The following is a 22,345-nucleotide window of genomic DNA, read 5'->3' as shown; positions in this document are numbered from 1 at the left end:
TTTTATGGAGGAGCTGCCACTCACAGGTCTGGAACATGGGGAAACAAAGACAACAAATAGTTGTGCTTATGATATTTTTCACTGGAGTATGAAGGATGAGATGCCTCTGAGTTCTACGTGCTTTCCTCCAAGGAAGATTTTGAGTACTTTCATGAAGTTACCATGGAATATATGCTTTTACTTAATATCTCTCTTAAAGCGCAGGATTTATTTTCAATTGTTTTCAAGGTATTTGTAACACAAATAATTCAGGGCCTCTGTAACCATCAAGATTATGTAAAACAGCAGCACAGGTGGTATTTTCAACATAAAAGCACATAGGCAGTTCTAAGTGAAAACTGTGAGGATAAATTATCCTTCCAACTTTTAAAGGCCTACTAATCAGAAACACAGAGGATTCTTGAAGGTGCATTTGCCCTCCGATTATGAATAGACTTTTGAGAATTACATAGCAAAAGACAGGACTTCTATTATACAGGGCATTGTGGGTAGAGCTCAGTATTGTTCTTGCTTTTATCCTAGCTCCCATAACTAATCAAGTCTCAAAAGCAATTCTCTCCCCATACTTCCTATCAATACAATGTATTACTTGATAAGAGACAGCGTTTGTAAAAAAGGCTTCTGGAAAAAAAGCAATAACCAAACAAAAACATTTACCTTTTGTCTCTTTAAAGACACGCTTTCTGTGAGCAAAGCAAATGAATGCCTTCTCTTTTTTCCTGTATACCCTAACTGCTGCATTCTGACCCTGACTATGAAAATCCTTCAGTTAAAGTTTTAGTACCATGTCTTCAAATGTTTGCAACTGACAATGCTCTTTGTAGGTACAGAAACCCCTTATTAAAAAAAAAAAAAAAGGAAAAAAAAAAAGAAGAAAGCAGGAAGTTACACCAAGTAAAGAGTAAGGATTCATTGTAAGTAAGTTACACCAAAGAAGAATAGAAGTTATTATGAATGTATTTACACAATTGTTAAGGTACACAAATACAGTGGTAGTACAAATGAAGTGCTCTGAGATACTGGTTTCCAATACACAGGTTTATATAGACAGTCTAACTATTTTCTGCATGATGGAATTTAACTATTATGAAGGACAAAAACTGCCCACAAGTGAGTACAATTCTAGAAGTCTGCAGTCAACTTTTAAGTATAGTACAGCAATCTAATGTTCCAGATACAGAGAGAATAAAGAGGCTGCCTTTGTAAGTCCCTCTAACAGTACATTATTAACCACAGATATTTACAAGGAAAGCACAGTGAAGTGTAAAACTCTTCAAATGGTAGTGCACATGCCTAAAATACTGAAGTTTATAGTAACCGAGGAAATAATTCTCCTATGGAAACTTATCCATGGATCAAACTCTTAAGCTTTTCCACTATACTCTCCCCAAACAGAGTTTTCCCCAGTCAGACTCAGAGTACACACAAGCAAGTAGCTAATGTTCTGAAAACATCCAAAGAAGAGTGACTAATACTTAATATGTGGACTTTTGAGAGGGGCAAAAAAGAATTTGTAAGCAGTGAAACAACAAAAATTACTCTTCATAAAGCTTTGAAGACCAATAGGCCTTTATAAAAAAATTTGTTTTCCAGCAGGGAAGAATTTCTCAAAATACCTAACTGTTCAAACAAAATCTCTGTATGTACTTTCATTTCCAACGTGGAACTTCCCATTACTTCAGTCATACTAGTATAAACAGTACTTCTGATACTGTTCCAAGTACTGTGAGAACAGAATACCTACTTTTATTTTACGAGACCATTTACAGTAACAAACAATGTGAAGAATCTCCCATATTCCATAACCAACAGGTGCTAACAACACCTGCAACAGTTTTTTTGGACAACCTAAGCATGCTGATTCATTCATTCCTAGCTAATGATTCTGGGCATACTTAGGTTGAATACAGTTAAGAATTAAATATGGTACGCACCTGAACTGTAAAAATTCTCGGGATTTCACAGCAAGAATAGTTTTGGTTTTTTGGAGGTTTGTTTTTTGTTTTTTTTTTTTTTTTTTAATAATTCCTTTTTTGAGTCTTGGCATGAAAGAGAAGGCCTGAATCAATTTATTTATTTATTTTTAAACATGTAGATGCTGAATGAAACATGCAAATTCACCAAAGACTCAGTTGCAACGTGTATTTTCCACTTGCAACACCCTCCAAGCTAACCAGCCTCAGAGTGCAGGAAACAAAATTTTACCAATAAAAACAATGTTTGAAACTATCCATTTACCCAAACCAAGCAGAGAGATAGGACAAGCTTTCAAATTCTAAATCCCCCAAATGCCAGAGTCTTTCACTTTATCCTTCTTATTCTTTACTTAAAAAAAAAAATAAAAAAATAAAAAAAATCCATTATCACCGTCTCTACTATACTTAGACTCTCCTGCAGGGTATTTAGTTCTTTTATGTAAAAGAACGAGTATTAAAAATTAATTTGTGTTACACGGAAAGTTAAATGTTAAGTGTGAATGAAGACAGCAAACAGCAAAGGAAAATCCTAAGTTTTAAAAATTTCATGAGAAAACTGTCTCAGTCAATATGGGACCATACAAATAAGTAAACATTTTAAATAAAGTCAGATGGTTTTGATTCATTTACATGTTCCCTGCCAGACTAATTTTTTTAAACAAGAAATTTCAAGCCATTGCCTTTAGTTTAGGTTTGTTTATATTCTACATTTTTAAATCAGACAAAAGCAAGAGTTCTTTACAGAGAATTAAGCCAATAATTTTAGCAAAATGATACAAAAAACTTCCTTAAACCAAGTAAAAGATTTATAGTTACAGTAGAATAATAAAAAGGGGGTAAAGTCTGCCGCCTGTGGAGGTAAAACTGAAATGGCCATCCGATAACAGGCGGTCAACTCTGTAAACCATCTTTCTTTTCCAGCCCTGATACCACAGGGTTCTCTTAAGGTCATTGGGTTTCTGGCAAAAGCGTCCTGTAATGGCAGCTGCTGGAGTCTGTCCATGTTCCTCCAAGTGCCTTTTAAGTCACATGGAGAACTCCAATTGTAATGTTTCCACTCTAGTTTAGGGTATTTTTGCTAGTAAAGCCATTGGTAACATAGGAGATCAGCCATGCATTATCTGCCCTCCATGGCAAAATAATTTTCATCGGTGCACAGCAGACTGGAGAACACTGGTAGTTACCCGAGCAGGAATCTACCAAAGCCAAAAAACAAGACAACATCAGCACATACTCTTCCAGTTAACATACAAGTGGCTCTCAATGCACTTTTAAATAATTCGTTGCCAAAAGTAAGTGTGTGAATTGAAAATCCAATGAGCTACACAATGTTTCGCACCCACCTGTAGCTACACGAAGTTCCCTGTATTTTCCTCCTTTATTAGAAGTTAACATGGAAAATTCACCTTTCCAGCCAGAGGGGATGTTTTGAAGAAAAGTAAACAGAGCATAAACATGCACAGAAGAAAGAACAAACTAGATGAAAACACTACCAATGTGTAGAAATAGACTCAATGAATAATTAAGTTTGGGGGAAGAAAAAAAAATCCCAGTAAGAGAGTAAAAACCAATTATTTTCAATGGCTTTTCATTTTTCATGGGACATTGTGTTAAAAGACACTTCATTAATTTCCATAGCTTGACCTATTTCAGTAACAGTGTAACATTATTTCAATAACACTTTCCCTGTGAAAGTGAAAAACAACCACACATCACTGCAATTTAAGAAGTGAGAAATGTCTAAGTAGGTGAATCAGTAGTCAGTATTAACTTCAGTGGTAAACAGCTACAAATAGTACGGCATACAGTAATGGCCAAACAATGCACACACAACCCTGAGCAGACCAGAATCTGCATGTCTCCCGCACATGAGCTTCCCAATGCAAAGCTTTAGGTTTGCCTTTTAAAATTTTTAAATTTTTTTTTATTTTTGACTAAGGTCTGATAATTGGACTTTAAAGTGTTAAGGTGCCATTTACAGTTGGATCTTTTTAATGTGGTTCACGAAGCAGCTTGTGCAGAGTCAGCCAAGCATACAAAGCAGGAGGAGAAAAAGAAAGAGAAATAGCAGGAGTCTTCACCAACTAGAGATACAGGATTAGTGCAAGCTTAGGCTTTATAGAGAAAGTGAGGCAGCAGACGGAGTTATACAACAGAATTTATTAAGGAACAGAAAAATCTCACAGCCTTTTTTTAATAAGAAGCAAAGCAAAGAAGCTCCTGAAATACTTAAGAAAGCATCCTTCAGCCATCAAGGTTCAGATTCCAACTGAAACTTGTTATTTCCCTGATGAAACCTGTTATTGCCAAAAGCAGAACAGACTAAAAAGCCAAAAGCTGCACACAGAAAGGCAGAAACTTCTACTGCACTGAACAGTGAAAAGGAGTTCTAAATACCCAAATCCAAGTCTGTCTACCTCCGAGATGCTCGTGTTCAAGCTATTCTCATTAGAATGTGAACATTTTTTAAATATAGATCTGAATAGATCTGAGTATTTTTAAAACAACAGCTCATAAGGAATGGAGAAGAATATAAACCAGTAGTGACAAATGGATACGGCTGTAGTAGGACATTCCATTCATGACAAGACAGAGCCTCATTTGAGTAATATAGTCAATTGAGTCTTCATACAAGTATTTTGCTTTTATGATTCTGAAGCAGATGTGGTTTTGAATGGATGACCCACTGCTGCATGAACATCCCTGGAAAGACATGTAATTCTCAAACAGCTAAAATTTAGACTGGGTTATTTTATTTTATTGTTGATGCTTGAACGATTTTAGGGACTTTTAAAGTCACTATTTTTGTCAATTCTGCTTAGGAGTCCAAGTGGAACAGCAGCAATAATTCAACTTTTGGAAGGACATTTACTTTTAAGTTAGAGAAAAAACAATGCTTCAAGCATCTGACCGGAAGGCACAGGTACAACTATGAGATAATGTGAGGAAAAGAAGCAAAGTTGGATGTTTCCAAAGATTTTTTTCCCCACCCCATCCAAAGTTTTGGTGTCTAATGAGAAGCACTCACCCAGTGCTGCCTTCCAACGAAAGGAGACGAGCAGCTACTTGCCATGGTGTTCGAAAGGAATGCTATTCTGAGGTAGGGGAAAAGACAGCAATTTGTAACAGTTCCACTGCCCCAATATATAAAGATGTCTAACAAATATGCAACCTAAACTTGCAGTAGCAAATGTATCTTTTGAGGAGCTCTGATTTCAGACTTCTATAAGACATTTCTATCATATTAAGAGATACGTAAAAGGAACAAGTCATTATTCCTCAAAGAAAGCTGACAGGGTCAGAAGAACAACACGGAGTATGATGCCTATTAAGATGGATATATGGAGAAAGATTTGCTCATGAGGAGATGGAAAATGCAGAGGCATTGGAAGTATGTTGCTTTTTCCCCCGGGAAGTGGCACAACACTTAAGTTGTTCAATGCCAGTGTTGGCTACAGTCTTCTGAAAACTTCTGCTGTCAAAGAGACTTAATCAAGTATTTCTTTGTGCAGCATTCCAATCTTTTCTTCCAACTACAAAAAGAATACCTCTATTACCAGTAGGATTTATGCACAGCTTTGACTGTTGGGTGCTGAACATGCTACATTTGGGAAAAAAAAATTAAACAACTTACTCTATACCATGAATAGTCAGATTGAACCTTCTGTGAAAGGAAATGAATGCTACTCACCCATAACTAGACTCTTGAGATGATCACTGCTTTCAGAATGCAGTCTGTGCAATGTGGACTAACAGAACTGATTTAAAATAGTGTTTACTGGAATACTCATGACCTCCTTTACTACATTTCTTAATGTTTAAAGACTGACTACGTAAAGGAAACTTAGTGAACAATTCACCCATACAGCTTAAGAGAAGAAGGACAGTTTAACAGCTGGTATGATTTTCCATCCAGCACAGATCACAACTCTTCATTGCACAGAAACCTGTAATTTAGGCTTGCTTTAGGCCTGAATGCACCACCTAGAAATGAATCCAGTTTTGATGCAAAGGCAAAGGGGACAGATGATCTGCTTCTTTTAGAAGTTGTTTCAGTGGCTAACTGCCTTCACTTAGACCTCTGCTTTGCTCTTCTCTAAATGTGAGCGGTTTTAATTTTAAGCAGTAGGTTCTCCACATATGTTTTCTGCATAAATGTCAGTTCCTGTTAAAATTATTGTCTCTAAAATACTATGCCAACTAATTCAAGATGATCTGTTTGTTACCTTTCAGAAAACTGAAAGATGCTGATTTGAAACTCTTGCATTGTACAATCTGTTTTCCCAAGCTCAGTTTTTATGGCTCTTCTCTGTGTTACCTACAGTTTTCCAACAATTTAAGATACTGAGAACTGAACTAAGCATAATATTCCGGCATCTGTCTCATTAATGACATGAAATAACCTCTCAATTTCTGTTCATTACTGTATCATACATAGATTCAAGGATGAAATTATGCCCTTTCATTATGACATCACAATAACCTCTCCAACATTACACCTAAAACCTCCTCAGTCATTGCTTACCACAGATATAGTTACCACATACAAGACAATGGGCTCCACACTCCTTCATCCTAATCAGGTTTTGGAGTACTGCAGTAATACACATTTTATTCGTATAGGCTTTACCTGACTGCTCAACTCTTACTAATGTTTATCACTGTCAAACATCTCACAACTTGCAGGTTTTTAGCGGTTACATTCATTTCCATATAATTGAGAAAAGTACTGAATAACGTGTGCCATAAAATTTTCGTACTTTCATTAGAAACACTTAAGTTTCACAAACCATTTCCTAGACATGCTAGCTGTTACTCCACTAAACACTCGTTACTTAGTGTTACAAAATGCTAGTATTTCTAATGAGAATGATTTAGGTACTATGTGGACAATACCTTGGAGGTGGGGAATATACATGACACCTATTATACTATCCTTACCAAATATAATTTTTCCATGAGTGTTAAATTTTTCTGAGAAGACCTATTTTCCGTAAGAGAATGTTGGTTCATATTATCTACATTCCCAGCCCTAGATTTCAGTTTCAGTCTGAACTGATCAGAACTCATTTTGGAAAAAAGAAAGATAAAAATGCAGAGTCATCTTTAAGAACTCTACTTAGAGGTAAGTAGCCTTCATTATTTCTTTAAGTAACCTCTGCACATTTCCATTGCCCAGAGTTTAACAAGCAGTAGCCCTTCCTCTAGATGATGAGAGGTGGAGATTACAGATGCAGCGTTGCCTTACCAAACCATGGCATCCAAATAAAATAACAAAACTAATTTATCAAGTTATAAATAACAACTGTAACAAATGTAGTTCTTAACATAAGACATCTGTAGGTCTGCATAGCAAACTTTAATAGCTGCTTTCTACCAGGAGTATGGTCTAAGCACTTCCTGAAAAAGGAACAGTGGTAGCATATTTACTTAAGACTTACAAAGAAAACTAACACACTTGGAATGGGCATGGACAAACAGCTGCTGTTCTTTACTGTTCTCCTGATAAGAAGTGGTATGGATGATTTTCGATATTCTTACACCTAGCCAATCAAAATTCTCCTTAATAACCTTGCCATGCGAGTTGGATACTTTACATTTTTCTGACTAAGAACAAGGTATAAAGATAATGGGAAACCCATGGCTTTAATTGGTAACCTGGTTAACATCTAAGGATAAATTTTGATTATGGAAGAACTACTTTAACGCTATGAAGATAGTAAGAACGTAAGCTATGAAAACTTGCAACTTGAGCCATTCTGCCTGCTGCGGAGTGAGAACTGGGAAAATGAAAAGCAATTTTCTCTAACGAGCTTAAGGGGAAGTGTTATAAGGTAAAGTCTAAGTAAATCTCTCTTGCCTTCCAAATCCAAGAGGCCCATGGGAAGCTGTTTAAATTATATTACAGTTGCACACTGTTAATCAGTTACCGTGAGTGGAGACCAGCAGTGGTTCACTGCCTTGATAAGAACTAAATGAAGACAACAGATGATGAATGATTAATTCTAACAAACTCAGAGAAGATCCCAACTAGGCTGCTATTGGAACTGTAAAGAAATCGACTAAGTGATCCCATACTTGGAGCAGAGGGTTAAAAAGGGCAGGTATGGAAATGTGCCATTAAGCCAGACTGTACTGTTGGCCCACACCACAAATTATACATCTGGATATTCAAAGACTACTCAAAAAACTTCACAGTCCCACACAACCTGAGTATTCCCATTTTACAAGTTAGGCAGAACCAAAATGTATCTGTAAACCCACCGGGATTATTTGTACCTTACAATGTTTAGAAAAGTGTCACATGCACACTGAGCTACATGTCAGTAATATAGCAAAAAAAGAAAGATGTACTCTTTTCTAACATAGTCAAGTAACATCACTGCATTTATTTGTTACTCCCATTAATTATTTATCAGCCTGGTAACAGAGACAAAGCTTCTGAGATCTGCTCAGAATGCCAGAGACAAACCCTGGGCACACACATTTTACCAGGAAACCATCTTTATATTTGATTAAACACTTCGGGGAACTCAGTGTCACAGCCTTACAGAATAGCTGAGGTCAGAAGGGACCCCTGGAGATCATCTAGTCCAATGCCACTACCCAAAGCACAGTCAACTAGAGCAGGCCCCTCGGGACAACGTCCAATTGAATTCCGAGTAGTTCAGAAGAGGGAGACCCCACAACCTCTTAGGGTAACCTGTTCCAGTCCTTACCCACCCTCACAGTTAAAAAGTTTTTTCTTATGTCTAAATGAAATTTCTTATATTTCAATTTGTGCCCGCTGTCCGTTGTCCATTCACTGGATATTGCTGAGAAAGTCTGGCTGCACCTTCTTTACATCCTCCTATCAGGTGTTTGTGCATATTTACAAGATCTGTAACTATGCACAGTTCTACCCTCTCTGTTTTCATACTGTTTACAAACTTCAGCCATAAAATATTTCAATGTCAGAATTTCTGGTGGCAAGAATTGTAGTTCAGTCTTGTCCAGTCATTTCTGCTCCTGAACTGTTCATCCCTTGTGCAAGCACAAACATTTGTGCAGCTACATGGTGAAACAATTCATTCAGCTGAAAACCAACCCCCAAAATCCCTCTTCACTTTTGTTACAGCAGAATTGTTTCTCCAATCCAGTTCACCCTCAGTCTTCATTAGATATACTCACCTGGCCTCCATCTAAAAGACTGCTCCCTTTAGCGGTAAGAGTTTATATATAAGAACACATACTATCCCAAATAATTAATTTTGCCAATTAAATGATAAAGCCAAAAGGAACTTGAGTTAATTTTTATCAATATGCTCTACCAACAAGAAATAAAATGAGTCCATGGCAAAAATTATGCAGTTAGAACTCCAGCACAGCATTGAGGCGTGATGGAAAAACCCCTAGGCAACTGCATCAGTCCTCATAACAGACTGCTCTTCCAGTAATGTGGCAGTATGCCTACAGTACAGATGATTCCCCATTCTGTAGGTAAGACTGAAGGTAAGTTGTACAAAGCCAGGCCACACACTACTTAGGACAAGTCTGTGTGAATACCCTGAAAACAGAATGTTTCAGCTATAGCATAAAGAGTTAAAAATATATTTAAACATTGTTTGTCAGTCTTAAAAACAAGCATTCCTAAAATCTCTTTGCTACGTCACTGTGACCAATGAGGATGATTTCAGTGCTGACTATGGCTATGAATCACTCTACCATTCATCCTCCTGCCATCCTCTTCAAATGAGCCTTCTGCGACCTATCCACCATCCATGTATGTGGCTTCTTATCTGCTCTGAATTACAGTACTGCACTACAACATTTCTTCACTTTAGCACTTTTCTGTTCTTCACCAACTATATCTTGTCTATTCTGCACCAATATTCTCTGCTCTGTTCATTTGGAAACGTGACTCACAACTGCCTCTAACTTGCTCTGCTTCCTCATTGATAACAGAGATAAGAAACCGAATGAGCAAAGGAGCTAAACACTATAATGGCAGGTAAAAATTCTGCATCTCCAGGATTTTGCATCATCTCATACACCAATGACTCTGTATTACTTTGAGTATTTTATGCTTATTGCAGCCAAGGTAAAAGAAAAAATTAAAAAAAAATGATTTTCTTTACAGTAGTCTACAGCCACATCACAAACATTCAGTTAAAATGTCAAGTATTTATACGTGTCATCATCATCTGCAAAATCCGTATGAAATCACATCACTTAGCTGGTATGTTCTTTTGGCAAATTAACTTTATCAAATCACCCTAATTTTTCCATTACGCAGAAATCTTTTTTACCTGCGAAGTTGACATGCGAGAGGTATCTTGCCGGCCTGTTAAGTCAGACGACGAGATATTGACTGGGGCACCGCGATGCAATCTCATACTCACTTTCCTTTCTCGTTCCATACCAGATACTGGCCGAGGAGAGGTGTTGGCTGTGAGAAAAACAGCATTAGATTCTCATAACGAGAAATGGGATTATAACATGGTCACCGGAAAAACTACACTCTCGCTGTCTGCATATAAAACTTCCACAGAGTCAGACGAGAAATCAAGGGCTTTGTTTTACATTTACAGTAATCTAAGTAGCAATTGGCAGGTAATGAGTGTATACAATTACCTTCAACCTACTGAAAAGCAAGGGGAGAAAAAACAAAACAAAAACCCCAAACCCTAACCAGAGATAAATACCACTCAGGTATCCTAATTCTAATTTCTAATTCCCAATGACCAGGAACAAACTGCAAATTAATAATAGTCTACAAGGTGCATCTATACAGGTATTTGCTTACTTACCAGCATGTGAAGTTGGGGTAAGAGGAGTAGGAGGAGCTACATCTTGTGTTCCTCTCAGCCTGCCAGAAGCAGTGGAGGGTAATCCACGCACAGCTGGATTTCGTGTATGTCTCAATCTTTCCTCTCTTTCTCGTCTTTCACGTTCAGCATCTTCAGCTGCTCTGCTTGCACCCTACGGGTCAAGACTAGTGAACAACTTGGGGGATTATTGAGCTTAGAACTATATGTTTGGATAAAATTACTGAAAATAAAGAACTGGACAAGCCGTGAAGTTTGTTAAGACATTAATTGTTTTGGTAAAATTTCTTGAGAACTGCCATAAATTGCGTTGATACAACTGCTGGGATAGTCTTCAAAATGCTAATATACACACATACTGTTATGGCAGCTGAATACCTCCTCAACAGTTGCAAATGACCTGTGCTGAAGATCAAGGTGGGAGAAAATAATAATTCCTCAACCTAGCGTGGTGACTGCCCTGAAGGAAGTATCTAAGAAGCCTTACATGCTTAAAACCCTGGAACTTCAACTTACTTGTAATTCAACCCCCATCTCATGGCTCCTGCATCTCTTGCCTTTCCTCATTTCCTGATCTTTTTTTTCTAGACAACAGAGCTTCCAGGAGGAAAAAGGCAAGATAATCTTACGGTATCAGTTAAGATACTCAAAACTGACAATGTTGTAAACACATACCATTATCAAAAAAAGTTTTAGAAAGCTATGTCAGCTACTCACAAATTTCAGCATGTTCCAGTCAAACACATAGTCATAGGAGAACCCTTGCCGGTGGAAGAGGTTTCTGAATAATTGCCTCAGATAGGAATAGTCTGGTTTGTCATCAAAACGCAAAGAACGGCAGAAATTCAAGTATGTGGCAAATTCAGCTGTAATAAAAGAAAGCCTGTTTTTGTCATTCAGCTTCACATTTGCTTTTTATAATTCTGAATCACAAAAAATCCCACAACCACCCCGAACCCAAGAAATAGGGAATCTCCTAAACATAAGAAAAATAATAATGACCTAATAGTAGAAATCTACTGAAGGCAACATTATAGTCCATCTATCAAGTCAACCCTGAAAAGCAAATTGTCTATCACAGAGCATGTAAAGATCTCATTTGTCAACAGAGAGGACCCAATATGAGAGTACTTTAACAACAGTTGGGGGGCGGGGAGGGCAGGACAGCTTTAAAACTACAGTTGAGAAAAAAAAAAATTTTTTTTTTTTGCCTTTCTTTGCTTTGAATATATTTAAACACAATTTCTTGCAGGACAAGGAATAGCATCTCTTTGTTGTTAAGTCACATAAAGATTCATGTTCACTACCTCACAAAACACGCAAAAACTAGGGGACCCATACAAATTTCCCGTGTAAGTCATGCTACAATTTTACATTTGCAATAGTCTGAAAACCTGTTTTTATATGGCACGTGAAATACTAGTTACACAGCAAAAAATGCATATTCTTGTCAATGTGCCAGAGATAACAGCAGTATCAAAATACCAGCTTTTGAGTTCAAGTCCTTCTGGCTGAAATAATATATTAATAATTTACCTTAAGAAAGAAATTCTAACAAACAGCACAAGAAAAGTTGATTAGTCTTCCCTGTAAACCCCAGTGAAAAAACATAGTTAATGAATGTAAAGGAACATGTATGAAGCGACATTTGAAACAGATCAGAGACAGTAAGTTTTCATAAAACCCTAACAAAAACTATAGTTCTCATTATCGTACCTAGCTGCCGAAGCCAGGAGTGTGGAAACAATAGAGACAGAACTCTTCATGACACATCAACAATACTCTCTGATGGCAGCTAATGTTAACAATTTTTAAAACAGATTTAAGTATCATTTTGCAGGGCTCAAAAATGTCTAGTTATTACTGTGGTGTAAATACCAAACTGAGAAACAGAACAGCTTTGAGGCATGATGCTAGGATATAGGAGGGTTTCTTATGCCTCTCACAGATGCTGACCATCATCAGGCCAAACCAGATGAACCTGGAGTGACAATTCCCAAGTGAAACAACTGCAATAGGAAAGAGGTGCATCTGACTATACAGTCTGAGTCATCCAAGAAACAGCACCCACACATAGGAAGAAACAGGTAGTTTCTCAAAAAGCTATTTGTCTGTTAGAGTTATCCAGCCAGCATAGACGCATGCACACACAATACAGCGCAAATCACATGTACCACGTTACCCCTTGACTCGAGGGCACCACAATGATTGTTTACCAATAGTTAAGGGATAATTAGAAATGGTCTACAAACACAAAGATCCCAGTCTTGAGAGCACAGTATCTTTATCACAGATGTGCCCAATCATGGCAGGGGAGGTGGGGGTGGTGCAGAAGGGTTAAAAAAAAATAATAAAAAAGAGAGAGAACTAAAAAAGACTGGTAGAATTCAGCGTAAAGAAAAAAGAAATGCCACTAAAATGTGAACATGTAGACCTAGTGCCACAAAAAAGTAACTTACAAGGATATCCTTTACATAAAACCTCAATGGGTGTAGACATTTTCTTTTCACTGATACGTTCGTATTTCTGCCTCTTTGTTGCTGCTTTCAGTCCCTGCCAGGGGAGGGAGCCCAGGTTAAAATACATCAGTACATAGCCCAAGGACTCCAAGTCATCTCTGCGAGATTGCTCTACAACAGCATAAAAAAGTGGACTCATTAGGTTTCATTTTCTAGTGGAAAAACAAAAGATCGTGCAACAAGACTGTCATAAAAACCCTTAGAAAAACAACAGATAGCTGAGTTACTATGCCCATGATAAACTCATCCAGTACAAGAAAAAGCCTATTACCCTTGCAGTTATTAAAAAATGTGCTAATTCCTGACAATTACAAACTGACCGAATCCCACCCAATCAAGAGATACAAGGCCAAGCATGCTGCACTGTTAGTGCCAGAAATAAGAGACTGTCTTCTATTCCTCCATAAAACAACATCTACTTGTACTAAAATTATGTGCATCGACATTTTTAAAGTTTCTGTTTATTGCTTTCCCCAGCTCACCAATTCCGAGATGAGTGTTGATGGATGCATAACGGGCAGTTCCTGTTAAGTTTTTATTTTCACGATATGGAATATGTTGGTGAGTTCGAGCATCTCGATACTTCTTTGCTAATCCAAAGTCTATTATGTAGACAAGATTGCCTTTCTTCCCCAGGCCCATTAAGAAGTTATCTGGCTTCACGTCTCGGTGGATGAAGTTCTTAGAGTGAATATATTCAATTCGACTAATCTAAATACAGAGAGGAAAAAAAAAAATCATCATCAAGAGACTGGGCATAAACCTTTTTTCTTACAAAAACACTAGCAACACTGTCTTAATGATGAAAAAGGTAAACAAACTTTTTATTGTAAAATGTAAGGGCATTAATGAGAACATAATCACATAATTTAGAAGACAATAGATAAACCTCTCCAGCTCTTTGCCGCTGTCTATTTTACATTTGTTTCAAATAAATTTCTTGGGGGAATTTCTTTGTCTTTGAGCAGTGCAACACCTGGTTTGCAAACAGTGCAGGTCCAGTTTTAAAAAATCAAATTAAGACTTTATCACTTTTGATGGGACACTTTATATTTACAGAAACAAAACAAATTTTGGGTCTTTTCTCTAATGATACAGCCTGTTCACCCCTAAATTACAGAAATAAAACGTAGTTGATTATGATCTCTCAAGAACTTTTAATATCCCAACATACTGCACTATCAAGATCAACAAAGCAGTTTCCTACCATTTGGTCAGCAAGTAATAGGACTGTCTTGAGACTAAATTTCCTTGAACAAAAATTGAAGAGATCTTCAAGACTCGGTCCCAACAGCTCCATCACCATTACGTTGTAGTCCCCTTCAGCTCCACACCACTTAATTGTGGGAATACCCACTAGGAAAAAGGAAACAGTTTATTCAGTATAACAATTTGATTTATACAGTTCATACACTCAAATCTTCAAGGCTCTTAAGATGAATTCTAGGAGGGTCATTACTGTGAATGTTTGTATTTACAGTGAAGCTTAATATTTTATGCTATCTTCAGCCATTCCAAAATGAAAAGTTTTCCAAGCTGAAAAATCTTCCTAAATGAAAATTTCACAGCAGAACCAATATAAAATTATAGCAACAGAGGTCTAAAAATAGCTTTTTTTCCTCTTCCCCAGAAACCTCCCAGTCTTTGTGATTAGCTTGTAACTTGAAAGTATTTAGCGTTTTTGCCGCATTTGAACCTTAAGCATTTTACAAGTACTAATACTCATGTAGTCTCCAAGATGGCAATAAGGAGCAAATTGGAAGTCTGAAAATAGACACTGAAAAATCACTAAATATTATTACTGAAGAAGGCCTTAGAAATTAACTTCTTAGTTTCAAACCCTAGAAGATCATCGTAAAATACTTCTCTCTTCCATTTCAATTTGCAATGAATTTTCACCCTTGCTTCACACTCTTGTCTTTCCTCCAGTTCCACTGAATTTGCTGTTTGGTGATTCTCTACCAAAGTAGCATTGTTTATGAGATGTGTTACATATTCAGCCTGAGAGAGCTAAAATTAGCTCTGCTTTATGAAGAAAGTCAGGAAAGTTATTTCACGCAAAACTGCAGAATTGCTCAAATATTTTGAATTAAACCTGCATGTAGGTAGCCTTATTCAGAATTTCAAATGCCTTTATTTTTAGTTAATTTTATGCATTTTGGAAGTCAAATGGTTTAATTCACCCATTTTAAACTCTTACCTTTACTGGACATGCATTATTTTTACCTGAATTCCCTTCACAGAGAAACCCTTATTCAGATGGAAACTTAACGTTCTGTCACCTGCCTCTGCAGCATCCATCCTCAGAAAGAGCCTACCATCACAGCCTTAGTAAGCCCATAAAGGAAGCATTTTACTCTATGAAGGCTATTGAGTTTACACGCAGGCAGCAACTGAATGAGGCAGGAATTAAAAAGTGACTAAATGCAAATACACATTATCATCCATTTCTAGAGGTATGATTATTGTATTTTGCATTTGAGATACAGTGTGGAAGGCAGACTTTATGCGAAGTACAGCCTCATTTAGGAAAAATTAAAGGGGCTATGAAACAAAAGCAAAACTTAACTACACCGAGCTTATATCCCAGAACTGCATGGGAATCTTATATCTGCAGAATTCCAAAATATATTGAGCAAGTTATCCTAGCAGACTACCATGCAGTAGCTACAAAGTTGCTTCACTCCTGTTCTCTACTACTAATGCCATTTTGTCTTAGAATTCCCACAGCAAAGAAATATTTTTAACTCAGAAGAAAGAATGCTAACAAAAGTCAAATCAGTGCACTGCCAGATGGGACCAAACTTTGTTCCACGTTGCTCAGGGTTTTCACATTTTAATAGTCTGGGACCATGAGCAACATTGAAGGATCTTAGTGGTTATCATGAAGTTTGGTAGCCATGGATTTGGAACTGCTACTCTACGTTGCTCACAGCAGAGCTGAGGTACTGCTCTTCACTTACCCTGCCACCTTTCCCACCTTCTCCTTACATGTCAAAAGAGATCTTAACCATTAAATACTTCCAGGTGGTACATACATCAAAGACATAAACCCAGTTAAATCTCGGAAGAAGGAAAATAATTTGCTTGCCTCCACCCTGCATCATTTTGTAGATTTTGCTCTCGATGTGGAGCTGAGGATGTTTGGTTTTCACACATTCCAACTTAATTGCAACCTCCTCTCCAGCAGCGATATCAGTTCCTAAAACCAGAAGAATTTAAAACATTGGTCAAAATCTTTTTTAAGATGCACTTCCTTTGTCAAGACTGAAACAAAACAAATATTGACAAACTACTACTCAATGGCAAACATCCAGAGATTATTAAGAACTTTCTGATGCAATTATGTAAAAATTCTTCTGAAGTCTTACAGATTCTCTCCAACAGTCTACCAGTTTAAGAGACAACTATTAGACACTTGTAGCACAGGAAGCCAAAACTGCTGCTATCCCATTCCAAAAATATACGAGTGTAACTTCGGAGGGATGTCCTTCCACTTCCAGTTTGTGGTGAAAGTGCTCAGAATGAACATTTACAGGTGTGGCATGTATCCCTGCCAGCCTAAGAAATGCTGGGAATTCAGATCACCTCCTCTTATGCCTCGGAAACAGAGACTACAACCTCCCTAAATCTCAACATACTCCAGATGTATTCTGACACCTTATGATTCTATCTGATTGGGAGGCAGATTATCTAGAATCAAGAATTTGCCCTCTCAAAAAACTTTTAAAAAATCTCATTATGTTCCTGTTTTGGGAATCAAGTGACTGAAAAATTGGCTTACCTGTTCACTTTCAAAGTTTAAATGTATTTAGGGAAAAACTAACATTCTTAAAAAGAAACAGAGTCAAGAAAATACATACTCTGACAGCCAAGCAACTTAGGAATGACAGAGAAACAGGAATTGGCAAAAGGAGATGTGTGACGCTTTTTAGACATATCACCAAGTCTCTCTACTTTCAGAATTTGCTTTCTCTTTTCTGCACTACCTCATGGTTTAGGATCATGTGAAGTACATCACCTACTGTTTGTTCTGATCCCCACTCTTAAAAGCTTAACCTGAGGTCCGCTAATTTTTGTTTGGAAAGAAACAGCAAACAATCATTTTCTGCTCACTTTCTCCATGATGTTCAGGATTTCATAGACTTCTACCCTACCTCACTTTCCCTTAACTCTTTTCAGCATTCAAAACCTCTTGCCATTCTTTGTATATAAGTCATTTTTAATTACCCCTAATTATTCCCCTTATCTTTACCTTTTCCGGTTCCATAATGCCCTTTTTGACAGTCACACAAAGCAATTAAGACAGAGATGCACAATTATAATTTTTTCCTCCTTATCTATTTTTTCCCACATACTTTTCTTTGACCATGATGGAGTATGAAGCTAATGTATTCATCTAACCATAACTGCAAAATTTTGTTCCTGAGACTAAGGAGCTACTTCAGAGCTTTATAGGCTTTTGTCTATAAAGTCAGGCTAACCAAGGCTAACAAAGACAGGCTAGCACCCCACACCTCAAAACGGGCATGACTCTTCTCCTCACAAGGAACTGACGGTACGTGGAATTATCTACGAGTTCACACAAGACTTTTTTTTTTTTTTAGGTTAATAAAATGTCTTCTTGTGTGTGCGCACACATGAGTATTAAGGTGGTGTTGCTGATACAGTGAGTTGTTCTGAGTGAACACCGGGGTCGATATTTATTAGGCATTTCACAACGCATCTTAAGAAAACAAACCATCTGAAGCTCACTCTATGTACAATAAGCACAATTCAAGGTGAACAACTGGAAGACACAAATCAAAATAAGGCTGTTCATATGACTCCTTTGTAACTGGCATAATAGGTGGCAGGATCCTTGACTGCTATGTTGGTCACAGCGCTGTAGCAGCAACTGGAAACTCTTAAATCTGTAATCTAAGGTTTTCACATTTTATGAATATATTACTTTGGTGGACTGTAAATGAGTTACGGTGCACATCAATCCAGAAATGTAAAAAGGCCGATCAACAATACAAGGAAGAACACATTATCTTCTGATCTAATACTGACCTCTCCACCCCAAACAAATAAAAATCTTGATTTTGAACCACAGAACTCTGGCCCTTTCTCGCTTATCCCTACATTCGCTACCTGTTCTCCCCAGTCCCACAGTAGCCAAGATCAGGGAAAGCGTAGACTGAAGACACTATTATCTGATGGGTGATCAGCGACAGACACGGTTGTTTTGGGGTTTTGGTTTGTTTTGGGGGGTTTTTGGGGGGTTTCTTTTTTTGTTTTTTTTGTTGTTGTTGTTTTTTAACTTTTCCGATCCAAAACAGACCAAATTGCTGTCTGAGTATGCTAAAAGACACATCTCTTTGTAGTTAGCTGCAGACTTCTCTGTTTGATTAAGGCAAAAACTGCATGGGAGGATCAAGACCTGTATTATCGGTATCAAGTTCTGCTCAACACAGTATTAAACTGTTACTTGACAGACCATGGTCTCAACTTAATAGGTCATTTCTTAGGATAGCCTTTATCACCTAAGGTAGCCAAGATTGTTAGCCTGAACTCTGCTTCTGTATAAACCCTCTCCTTCAAGACCAGAAATTTCATATTAAAATAATGAAATTAAAATATTTGAGTCCAGCAAAACTGATGAGAGGGGGACAAAAATACAAATCATTCTTCCAAGCAATTCAGTGCTTGTGCCCAAGTAGGGACTTTTGTCCCCACTTAAACCCTGGGACAAAGTTTCTAAAATAACTCCATAACCACCAAAAGCTTAGCTTTCTTTACGGAAAACATAATAATATTTTCGAAGTAGCAAGAAGCAGTATTATGAGAAGAATCAATAATTAAAATTAGTAACAAACAGTATAATGAAAAGTCATCATTTGTAAGTGAAAAGGAAAGTCTAGAGTTGTTAAAGTATTTTCTTTTAAACTGCAAAATTCCAATTTACTTGGAATTGCAAAATCCTCTACCCTAAGGAAAGCCTTGGAAATTATTTCAATTAGTTTACAAGCCCAAACTCATTCTTAAGAAAGATATATATGTAATGCAAAACCCATGAAATCACAGCGACTGCAATGCCATCGTGGCTCCTATCTATTTGACCTCATGGACTGAGCAACAAAACAAATGCTTATTCTGACCCCGCACCTCACCCCTTGTCCATCTTTTACACGATTTAGAATATCTGGGAATCCATTTCTTTCCTATCTTCCTCTGGAGGGTAACTTCAAAAGATGCAGTTACACTAAATTCCTAAATTTTATTTTAAGTTGTCCACAACCCTTTATTTACAATAGTGCCTTACATTTCAAAGTCCTGTCCCACAGACCCTGCCATTCTAAGCAAGCAAAGGGGCCATTCCAAATTCCAGAAGACATATTTTGAGGTATGAGGGAGAATAGGAAAGAATACGAAAGAACTATGATAATAACAACAGAGTTGTTGGCTTCATATTCCAAAGAACTGACTGAAAAAAACAGAAGGAAAGAAAGAGAGAAAAGAAGGAAGGGAGGAAGGGAGGAACAAGGTCCCTCCCCTCTACTCTGGAATGTCTTCAATACCCTTGTAGCTGCATGAAAAAATACATACAGGGGTACTGAAAATAGGCAAAAATAATCAAATATTCCTTTTCAAAGCATAAAACCAAGCTGGAAATCTACACTGAGGTAATCTACAAATTCACTAAGGGCTATCAGAAAGCATGTGCACAGAAAAAAAATGTCATGACTTCTGAAAGAATTTTAAAAGTTATTTCAAGGCACTTACATCCTAAAGCACAGTCTGAACAACCAAGTAGAAACTTGTTTTTTAATAAAACCACACATTTCATTATGACAAAAAGCACATATTTCGAACACCTCTGTTCCACCAGATAATGGTATGCAAACCAAATGGGCCTCTCTACAAAAGGCTTCAGTTCTTTAGAGGCAGTTATTTCCCCTGGAAAACAAAACCAATGCCATTAGGTGGATCTTTCTCTGCTAGTTACTGGCTCCGGCATGACATTTGCAGCAAGCCCTAAAAGTAAATCCACGCTGGCTACTTAGAGATAAAAAGAAGAGGTCAAAAACTGAGGATAAGGAATTCTTGTGCAAAATGCAGCATGGCAGTAGTACTAATACAGAGAACTATTATTTCCTGTGCAACTTTACTGGTGTGGGCTGTATGCATAAAGATAAAAGTGACAAATAAAAGATGTTTATTTTACTTGCACTTTATATTTATATTATAATATAAATTGATTTACCTGAGCAGTAGTCAAATGCTCAAGTAGAAGTTTCTCAAATCATCTTAAGATTTTTCAGAGCTTAACCGCTGTCTTAATCTCCACCCAAAATCCCAATGGTAGCTAATGAGGATTTTTGCACAAGCGTTACCACCATCTTTCTCACAATAGTCTTCAATCTTTCATGCAAGCATTGCAGAGAGAAAGAATCGTGTTCTCCGCCTCTAGACAACCACATGCCTTCAGCTAGAAACATGGATTTTTCATCAGGCATATGATCTATATTACTGATAACCAGTATTTCATTATCTGTAAGCAAGCACCTTTAGCTAACAAATCATTTTGGAATGCCAGCTGTGCACTGCAACATGAAACACTGCTGCCTAGGAAGAAAAAACACCTCTCATACTCCGTACACTGCTAAACATACTGCATACGTTAGCTAGACATTGTTTTTACCCTCCAGATGTATGCAGTTAATGTACCTTAGCCCCTGCATGTTCCACCTCCCCCCCTTTTTGACTTGCTTTTCTAAGTTACCACAATTTTCAAATGCAGAGTACTCATTTCTATGCAGCAGGATATAAAATTTATATTTCTCTAGATTTAACTATTTCTTATGGTTTGAGAGTTTGCAGAATATATTGAGTATTTTAAAAATACCTGCTTTCAAAACTTGTTGTACCCACCACTGCTTATCATTATCATAAGCAGTGAGCCACTATGATAGAGAGCTACATAAACAGACAGGCAAAGACAATGCCAATCCTGCAAATTTTACAACTGCATAGAAATCATGGTAGTAGAATAAGAAATAGGCAATAATGCATTAGGGCAACATTCAAGCAACAGAAGAGCCAAACTTTGATGATTCTTTGGAGGATTTGAGGGTTTTTTTAACTGCAACCTAGTCATCTGTAGTTGTGTAATTTTTCTTAGGCCTTGCAGGAGAAACAAACATCCCTGTGACAGCAATTTTTCCTAGTCCATTGCAGTGATACTTAACCCTGATGCACGTTTCTTACTCAAAACATTTTTCTGAACATGGTGTGGTGTTTTGTTTTTTTTTTCCTTCAAATAAGGGGATTTATACCCTTATCCCCATTTTACAGATGAGAAGATTAACGGTGCCCAAGGTCACAAGACAACAATGGGAAGAGGCTGCTAAGTAAGTCAGAATTCCCGATTTCCGCACTGTCCAAATTAGGACATGATATCAACGAAATATTAAATGGCTATTGCTGTGCCCCTGGCAACGTACTTCATATCAAAAGGCATTTCTCGGACAGCCGCATAGCCTGAGCTCCAGCCGAGGTTAAATGAGGTCCCGGGGGCTGCCCCCGGCCCAGCCTCACCGGGGGCTGGGAGCGGGCACGGCAGCGAGCAGCGCCCGGCCCGGCCCGGCCCCCGACTCTCTCCACAGAGCCCCAGACCCGCCAGGTACGTCCCCAGCGACCCACCCTCCTTACCCAGGTAGATGTCCCCGAAGGAGCCGCTCCCGATCTTCCGGCCCAGCCGGTACCGGTTCCCAACCCTCAGCTCCATGGAGGCAGCTCGGTTCGTCCGCGACCCGGTTCTGCTGCTCTGCCCGCCCTGCCGGCTCGAGCTCCGCTGCCTCACAGCCCTGCGGTTCCTGATGCCATCGCGGCTTTGGTCCAGCCGGTCGATACTAGCGAGACAGGCAGCACCGTCGCCGCAGCTCCCGGGAAGGATGGACGCGGATTCCGCGCAAGACCGTCCCCTTAGCCGCTTCGGCTCCCAGCCGCCATACTGCGTGACCTCACTTCCCTAGCAACGGGGGCGGGGCGCGCTGGC

The 22,345-nt window shown here is 38.1% G+C and overlaps 1 protein-coding gene across 2 annotated transcripts; it reads right to left on the bottom strand.

Annotated features, from left to right (window-relative positions):
* Positions 1-1,995: 1,995 nt before the first annotated feature.
* CSNK1D (casein kinase 1 delta) lies at positions 1,996-22,317 on the bottom strand. 2 transcript variants are annotated; one of them, XM_075044029.1, is made up of 10 exons: positions 22,000-22,317; positions 16,394-16,504; positions 14,510-14,658; positions 13,785-14,013; positions 13,243-13,413; positions 11,501-11,649; positions 10,766-10,937; positions 10,265-10,404; positions 5,005-5,071; positions 1,996-3,172 (listed from the first exon to the last, which is right to left on the bottom strand). In XM_075044029.1, exons 1-9 carry the CDS (start codon positions 22,073-22,075, stop codon positions 5,039-5,041), a joined length of 1,230 nt encoding a protein of 409 aa, XP_074900130.1. In that variant the 5' UTR covers positions 22,076-22,317; the 3' UTR covers positions 1,996-3,172; positions 5,005-5,038. The 2 variants fall into 2 exon arrangements, with proteins under 2 accessions (XP_074900130.1, XP_074900129.1); XM_075044028.1 differs by lacking the exon at positions 5,005-5,071.
* Between the last annotated feature and the right edge of the window lie 28 nt (positions 22,318-22,345).

Source organism: Buteo buteo, chromosome 13 (assembly GCF_964188355.1).
Source record: "Buteo buteo chromosome 13, bButBut1.hap1.1, whole genome shotgun sequence".
In the NCBI taxonomy this organism is placed as follows: domain Eukaryota; kingdom Metazoa; phylum Chordata; class Aves; order Accipitriformes; family Accipitridae; genus Buteo; species Buteo buteo.
The sequence above is the reverse complement of the archived record's forward strand: the minus strand, read 5'-3'. Positions and strand labels throughout refer to the sequence as shown.